General features: G+C 42.4%; 2 protein-coding genes across 2 annotated transcripts; both read left to right on the plus strand.

The window, feature by feature from the left end:
* The first annotated feature begins 42 nt into the window (after positions 1-42).
* On the plus strand, positions 43-3477 carry tagln3b (transgelin 3b). The gene is made up of 5 exons (XM_084566018.1): positions 43-1123; positions 1900-2126; positions 2820-2994; positions 3098-3200; positions 3321-3477. Exons 1-5 carry the CDS (start codon positions 847-849, stop codon positions 3460-3462), a joined length of 924 nt encoding a protein of 307 aa, XP_084422144.1. The 5' UTR covers positions 43-846; the 3' UTR covers positions 3463-3477.
* Positions 3478-5346: 1869 nt separating this feature from the next.
* c1qtnf9 (C1q and TNF related 9) lies at positions 5347-7276 on the plus strand. Its single transcript, XM_084566017.1, has 3 exons — positions 5347-5570; positions 5665-5727; positions 5844-7276. Exons 1-3 carry the CDS (start codon positions 5387-5389, stop codon positions 6611-6613), a joined length of 1017 nt encoding a protein of 338 aa, XP_084422143.1. The 5' UTR covers positions 5347-5386; the 3' UTR covers positions 6614-7276.
* The last annotated feature ends 238 nt before the right edge of the window (positions 7277-7514 follow it).

A 7514-nucleotide genomic window follows, 5' to 3' on the forward strand; every position in this document is an offset into this window, starting at 1 on the left:
TACAGCCTACACTGAAATGACATGACTTATAACCATAGGAAATTAAGAGTGTATTAAAGAAACCTAAAATACACTGGCAGCTAAATATAGTTACATAATCCAGTTGCAATCAGACCCCAACTCAAATCACCACAAGTTCTGGTGTGACGATACTGATACTGATCTTGAATGTAAACCACTAAGGGTTGCAGGCTATAGCCATCTGAGGTGTGTTTTTGTTAGTGGAACATTGTATTACATAGCCAGTGAGAGGTCCGCTGAATGGAGCCACCAGACTGTTCATTATTAACATGTAGTTGGCCACTAGCTGCACTATGCTCGATGGGGCGAAACAAGCCACTTATTCTCTCTGAGGTCCTTTTATTACAGCAGTGACCTTTAACTTAGGGCTGAGCAGTCACATTGTATGACAAAACTAAAATCAAACTGCAATTTACAGCATGAGAGTTGCAATGCATGCAGGAAATGGTGCAAGTAGGCAGAGCATATGGTGGTGTTTTACTATTGATCATTTGGAATTAAGTATGCCACATTTTAGTTAACATCCGGTCACCTAATGAGGCAGAATACTGTCCAGATGTCCAGGTCTTATCCACCACCAAAAAAAATCAATAAGTAATTAGAAAAGGCTCTAATTACTGAAACTGTAGGGGACCAACAATAGGCCTAGGTGTCTGCCTTGTGCACGAAGCCAAGAAGGAGTCCAACAGTTGAGATAGAGGGTATGATGAGATAAAAGTGATGTCAGTGATATTCTATGCAGTGATGTCCAGTATTGGCTTCAAATATCAGTTAAACAGTTTCATTTGACAACATCGTGTGCCTTTGCTCGCTGGGGGTCACTTTATGCTGCAGAGAGCTGACATGTGCACTACACTGACCACTATCCGGGAGCGCAGTCACGTCGAATTTTGTGCTGAGAGTCTCCAGGGACCCCTCCCGGAGGAGCTGGCATATAAAACCAGTGACCCGCCCCTCCCGGACAAAGTGCGATCCAGTCTGGCCCGACGCGTTTCTGCTGCGTTTCAGCGGATGCTTCAGCAGCTCAGCATCCTCAGCCCTGCCCAACTCAGCGGAATTAACACAGAGGCACGGGACGAGTCGGACCGCTCTCTCCTCTTCAGTAAGTCTTTCCTCCATAAAACTGTGCATGACATGTGTGCAATATGATGATTATGCGAACGACGCAGCGTCGCAGCTATCGTGTTGGGTTTCGACAGCTGCCTTTGGGATTAAAAAATAAATAAAAATGTTTTAACAAGATGCAGAGCGCTTAGCAATGTGGCGTCGTGATATTAGATGGCTGGAGTTTATTTAAATTTACAGAATTTAACTTTAAAACTGATCTGGAAGAGATGCAGTGAAAGACAAAAGAGGAATTAATGCAAACCTTATGTATGCGTCAAAGACGACTGACGTAATTTAATTAAGCTAAATTGCAGGCTAAATATAGCAACGTCAGTTTTACATTGTGTAAATGTATTTTTTTTATAAGAGTGGAAACTTTAGGAAAATACATCTGATTGTGTAATGTGTTGATGACTACTGGAGGTCATACTTGTACCAACATTTCATGCAGCGCATCACTGCACTCAGTGTGCCGGAAACAGGCGTGATTGTTGCCATAGCAATAAGAGGGCATGTCCCTGTTCGGGACAGCATCCAAGCGACCACACCCTTCTCTGCTCTAGCCTCCAGAGATGCGCCTGCGTGAACGACTGAGCTTTATGGGAGACAGGTGCTGCTCAAAAAATGAAAAACTGCTTTTGGTGCATATGTGGATGCAGATTTTGATAATAGTCAATTGAATAAAATGTTAAGACACATTAACATGCAACAAGTTATATTAAAGAAACATTGGCTTTAATAATATTTCTGTGTACTATTTGTTCTCTTCAGGGCAACCATATTCCATCTACAGTGAATCTACTGCTGGGAGACCTGCCATGGCGAACAGAGGGCCCAGTTACGGACTGAGCCGCGAGGTGCAAGAGAAGATCGAGCAGAAGTACGACCCTGACCTGGAGCAGCGGTTGGTGGACTGGATAGTTGCACAGTGTGGAGGAAACCTGGATAAACCACAGCCGGGCAAACAGAACTTCCAGAAATGGCTGATAGATGGGACGGTGAGAGGCTGCAGTGCCTTCCCACTTAAAATAGAATCTACCATTGAATTATTTAAGATACAATGTCACAGTCGGATTTACAGAGCCCTAAGAGTACAAAAGGCTAAAATAAGTAACCAGATTTAAGGGGAGATGTTTTCTGCTAATACTGATGTAACTAATACAGATTACTGTGGGCTTTGCTTTGCAATTAGAATATTCCAGTGAATAATTCTGGGCGCTTCTGACGGAAACCTCCTCTCTTTCCACTGGAAATGCTTAGCAATATAAAATCGAATTAGCAAGGAATGATAAAATACACCCCGCACAGTGCTGCACTCCTCTTGCCTAGATAAATAAGTCCTGGAATTCATCACAGTTGGGGCAGAGACATCACTTTCTGGACAGACAACAATGCGACTGCATTTTCGTTGCCAAAGTGACTCATTTTTGTCAATTACAAGAAGCTCTCAGTTTTCACAACACTGCCATTTCTGTGCCCCTGCTAGAGAAGCATGGCAACATTTATTCTTGAAAATCTTTTGAAGTAGTGGCAGATGCAGAAAATAAAAAGGGAAAGACGAAAACAGAACAAATTGACTGAAGATATTTTATTCACTAAACAGTGTTATAGGGTGAGCTATTTCTTTAAGAGCCCTCCATCATTAGTGTTGTATGGTCAGTGAGTAATATTTCTGACCTCTTTTCTCCCAGATTCTATGTAGACTCATCAACAGCCTTTATCCAAGGGGAAAGGAGCCCATCAAGAAGATTCCAGAGACTCAGATGGCCTTTAAACAAATGGAGAAGATCTCGCAGTTCCTGCAAGCAGCAGAAGCTTATGGAGTCACAACCACTGACATCTTTCAAACTGTGGACCTCTGGGAAGGTACAATAATCCCATAAACAAGTACAGCATTCTTTGGGTTATTTAAATGTTTCTACTCCACTGCTGGAGTATTTTAAATGCTAATTTTGTGTTCTGCTTACAGGAAAGGACATGGCAGCAGTGCAAAGAACCCTAATGGCTCTGGGGAGTGTGGCTGTAACAAAGGATGATGGTCAATACAGAGGTGACAGAGACTGGTTCCGCAGGTATGCAGATTCTCACGGCATCACATGGGCTTCATACCTTCCCAACTTCGTTCCTGACTGTGTTTTATGAGTGTAAACTGCTCTACTGCGCAGTGTAACAGCCTTTTTCTGCGTGTGCAGGAAAGCCCAGGGGTACCGACGAGAGTTCACCGAAGAGCAACTACGCCAGGGACAGAGTTTGATCGGCCTGCAAATGGGCAGCAACCGCGGGGCTTCCCAGTCTGGTATGACAGGCTACGGTATGCACCGTCAGATCATGTAGACCACTTACTAGCTAACGTGTCTCCCTGCTTCCAGACCTTATTTTCTACTAATACCACAAATGTTGCAGCTCCAAAACCTTCCTAAGCTTTGTAGCACCTGCCTTGTCAACCTCAACTTCCCTGAATTGCTGCTTTTGCCAAACAGTGTTCTTTAAGAAAATGATGTCAGATGCTGTAGATCTTCTTCGAGCTCTCTTCCCTTATGTCATGTGCCGTTCCCTCCTGTGTACTCTGTTTTTTTTACTTGCAATGTTGAAACATTTACGTAAAAGTTACATAAAGTTATCTATTAAAATACAATACAAGCCATCAGTATTGTTCACAGAAATACTGTAAACCACTGTTAAAGCATGCTGGATGCTAAGTATTTGTATTTATGTATACACTTAATTACAGTGACTTTGGTTGTTTAAAGATGGTCTGTTACTGTTTAATTATTTAGCCTTAAACCTAATGGAACACAATGACTGACGATGTCCCTGCTATCTGGTCTGAAGACTTGTTGCAGTATCCTCTGTAACCAAATCAACCTCACGTTGTGCCTGGTTATAGGACTTCAAAGACTGGGTCCTGATATATTGGCCTCAAATCACAAATGAGTGTCATTCATTCTGAGCCATGCCCTTGTTATTTGTTCGTTAGATTACGTACTTGTCCGCGCTGTCTCTGTTTGGTCGACGACAAGCAAGTAAATGTGCAGTAGCCAACATGTACGACAGTGAGGTTTCCATTTCTGGTTCCAGGTAAATACATTGCTTGAATGTGCACTTTTATGTGTGTTATGTTTATATTTTCTAAATATATTTATATCTGAAGGCTTGTAAGACAAATTATTGAAAGAAAATAAAGTGTGAAAAAAGATATTTGTGTCAGTCTGTATAATGCACAAGTTAGAGTATCGTGGTAGTTAGTTATCAGGGGTATAAGCTGGATGCTTGGAGTGTATGGGGCGTTTTCTTTTTCTTATCTTGGTTTTATGTTCCAGCTCCTCCCTTGCTCCCCTCCCTCTTGTCTCTCCGCACTGTACACAATCTAATAAAGCACCCGCAGCACACCGTAATGATTAGGATGCTGATTCCTGATTGAAGCCTATGTGGCAGCAAACCTACTACTGACCTTCTGTAAGATATTAAATCCCTCACTGCTCTAGTTTGTCTCTATAGCTCTTACAATCCTATGAAAATTCAGGAACCATGTCTACTCTAAATATGTTTAACATATGGATCATCAGAGATACGCATCATTAACATAAGCTAGGCTTCCTGTGAGGCTGAGTTGGGCTTTGGATCATATTTTATGTCCAGTTCATGGGGTCAGTTGTTGGCATTTTAACTGGCATATGAGAAAAATCATGCATGAATGAGCATTTTCTCGCTATTAGCATCCAGTCCAGAGTTCATTACAGAGCTGTGCTTTACAACAACTAACATAGGCGCCCATTCCCAATGCCATGTTTTTTATTGCCCGATAAAACGTCGTGACATTCTGCAACGGAGATGTCTGGTGGCAATGTGCAATCATTTGCTTAAGGTTAATATCCACTTTGCTTCGCTCAATAGGAAGGCAGCTCATGTGAAACTATGTGGCCTTCTTGCATATCTGATCCTCACTTACTCTTTGACTCTGAGCTTATTATTAGCCCCAGCTTGACTGGAGAAGTTTCTAAGGGGGCAGAGGTCATGTGTTACCGACGGGGCAATAAGTAAACCAAAAACACTCAGACCAATGAGAGGCCTGGGGTCAATCTTGTCCGAGGTTCTTGTGTTTTCTCTGGTTTTGCATGTCGTTGCAGGTCTTGCATGTCTTCTGGTCTCTTGTTTTCCTCCGTTACTGGCTGTGAGCTTTTTTTTAAGGCAAACATGTGGTGATTACACCAAATGTTTTGGGATCTCTAAGTTTTGTTAGACAGGTGCATCGGGTACAATGTTGACAAGGTTCAGGGTCACTCTGCTGCTCCTTCTGTTGGCGGTCAGATGTGTGGCCGTGGAAGAAGGCCAAACTAAAGGCTGTGTCTGTGGATACCCTGGAATACCGGGCGATCCTGGACACAATGGGACACCTGGCAGAGATGGTCGAGATGGCCTCAGAGGAGAGAAAGGTGATCAAGGTAAGTTTAAAAGAGATACGCTCTATTCGCATGTTATAAGTTTCAACTTGACAATTTGTGGTGTTATTATCATGCATCTATCGTCCATGAAAAGGTGAAATTGGCCCTGCTGGACCATCGGGCAGTGATGGCCACAAGGGAGACAAAGGGGAACCTGGTATGTATTTTAAGAATAAGCTGCCCCACAAAAAAAAAAAAGAGAAAAGAAAATAGGATTGTCATGTTTATGTTAATGTGGTTTGTTGTCATACAATATCTTTTTGTCATTTACAGGTGCAACTGGCCCAGCAGGGCTCAAAGGAAAAAGAGGAGATAATGGAGATCGGGGGCCTCCTGGGAAAATGGGGCCCCAAGGAGTGCAAGGCCCTATTGGCTTGAAAGGAATTAAGGGAGAGCTTGGGTTGCCTGGACCCCAAGGGCCTAAAGGAGATTTGGGTCCTCGTGGACCAGAGGGCCCAAAAGGGGAAATTGGCCTCAGAGGTGACAGAGGCATTCAGGGACCCCTGGGACCCCCAGGGAGGCCGGGTCATAAGGGGGAAATTGGTCTTCAGGGCATTAAAGGAAGTATTGGTTATCGTGGTGATAGAGGGGCTCGAGGTGAGAAGGGTGATATGGGTGAAAAGGGAGACGCGCCAGTTATTCCTAAAAGCGCCTTCTCTGTGGGTCTGACCACACAGACGAAGCTCCCAGCTGCTAATGCACCCATCCGGTTTGACAAGATTATTTATAACGAACAGAATAATTATAATGCACAAACGGGAAGATTCACATGCTCCGTGGCAGGTGCTTACTTCTTCACCTACCACATCACTGTCTTTTCCAAAAACGTGAAAGTGGCCCTCGTAAAGAATGGGGCAAAAATTATCCACACCACGGATAACTACCAGAGCAGCGAGGACCAGGCAGCAGGGGGCGCTGTGCTGCACCTGGAAGTGGGGGATAAGGTGTGGCTGCAGGTGGCTGGAGGAGAGCTGGCCAATGGGCTGTTTGCTGATGAAGACGATGACACTACCTTCTCTGGCTTCATAATCTTTGGAACTTAATTAGTATTTTGTCATTACTGGCAACAGAAAGAGTTAAATATTTTAATTACAGAAATCAGTCAATAGAAATCAAAATGCTACTAAACTTTGATTTCGTTTTTGAATTTATAATGCATGTTGTAGTGGTAAAATGTAACTAAGACATTACTAAAGTTACTGTACTAAAGTTCTTTACTATCTTTCAGAAGGAAATACTGTACTTCTAAACATTTGTTTAGCTTTTGGCCATGAGCTCCACTGCTGATTAAAATTTTGCACGTAAAACAAATGACAGGCCTAAAGAACTTGGTTGTTATATATTAATCTACCCAGAAAAGTTACAAACTGCTAAAACAGAAAGTGGCATCTTGAGTTTTAAACCATTAGTGATGATAATATTATAATATACAGAATACTGTTAGCACTTACAGGGGTCATTTTGCTATGATTTCAGGGTATGTTTATTTTTCTTCATGTACATTTTGCAGATAATACTTGCAGACTTCTGCTCAGTCAAAGGTTTTATTGCAGGACCTTTACTTATCTTTACACAATATACTGCCACTCTAAGTAAATGATCTAATTTGCCTCTCACGCTTTGTTTGCGTTGTGTGTGTTTGATGTGGTTAAATCAATGAAGGTTATTTTCTTGTAGAGCCCTGAGCATGTACTTTTACTGAAATGTTATGTTAAATCAGTATAAAAATGTAAAAAATGTTATTAAATGGAAATGTGTAAAGGTTAACTCTACTTGTGGCTTCTTGTGTCTTCCCTAAGGTATGTGGGGACAGGCAGTGCAACTTCTGTTTATTGTCTTGGCATGATTCAGTGACTTGACATGAGGAAGACAATGCCGCACCAACTGGAAAGCCCAGTTTTTTTTTTTGTCTTCAAATACACCGACGTGCAGCATTGTGTGTTT

This window comes from Chelon labrosus (genome assembly GCF_963514085.1).
Source record: "Chelon labrosus genome assembly, chromosome: 18".
In the NCBI taxonomy this organism is placed as follows: domain Eukaryota; kingdom Metazoa; phylum Chordata; class Actinopteri; order Mugiliformes; family Mugilidae; genus Chelon; species Chelon labrosus.

Bases quoted from the DNA above. Each gene is read 5' to 3' on its own strand.
- tagln3b (XM_084566018.1), top strand. From the start codon at position 847: ATGCTGCAGAGAGCTGACATGTGCACTACACTGACCACTATCCGGGAG. The intron at 1,124-1,899 runs GTAAGTCTTTCC...TGTTCTCTTCAG, and splicing joins GGACCGCTCTCTCCTCTTCA to GGCAACCATATTCCATCTAC. The intron at 3,201-3,320 runs GTATGCAGATTC...CTGCGTGTGCAG, and splicing joins GACAGAGACTGGTTCCGCAG to GAAAGCCCAGGGGTACCGAC.
- c1qtnf9 (XM_084566017.1), top strand. From the start codon at position 5,387: ATGTTGACAAGGTTCAGGGTCACTCTGCTGCTCCTTCTGTTGGCGGTC. The intron at 5,571-5,664 runs GTAAGTTTAAAA...GTCCATGAAAAG, and splicing joins AGGAGAGAAAGGTGATCAAG to GTGAAATTGGCCCTGCTGGA. The intron at 5,728-5,843 runs GTATGTATTTTA...TGTCATTTACAG, and splicing joins GGGAGACAAAGGGGAACCTG to GTGCAACTGGCCCAGCAGGG.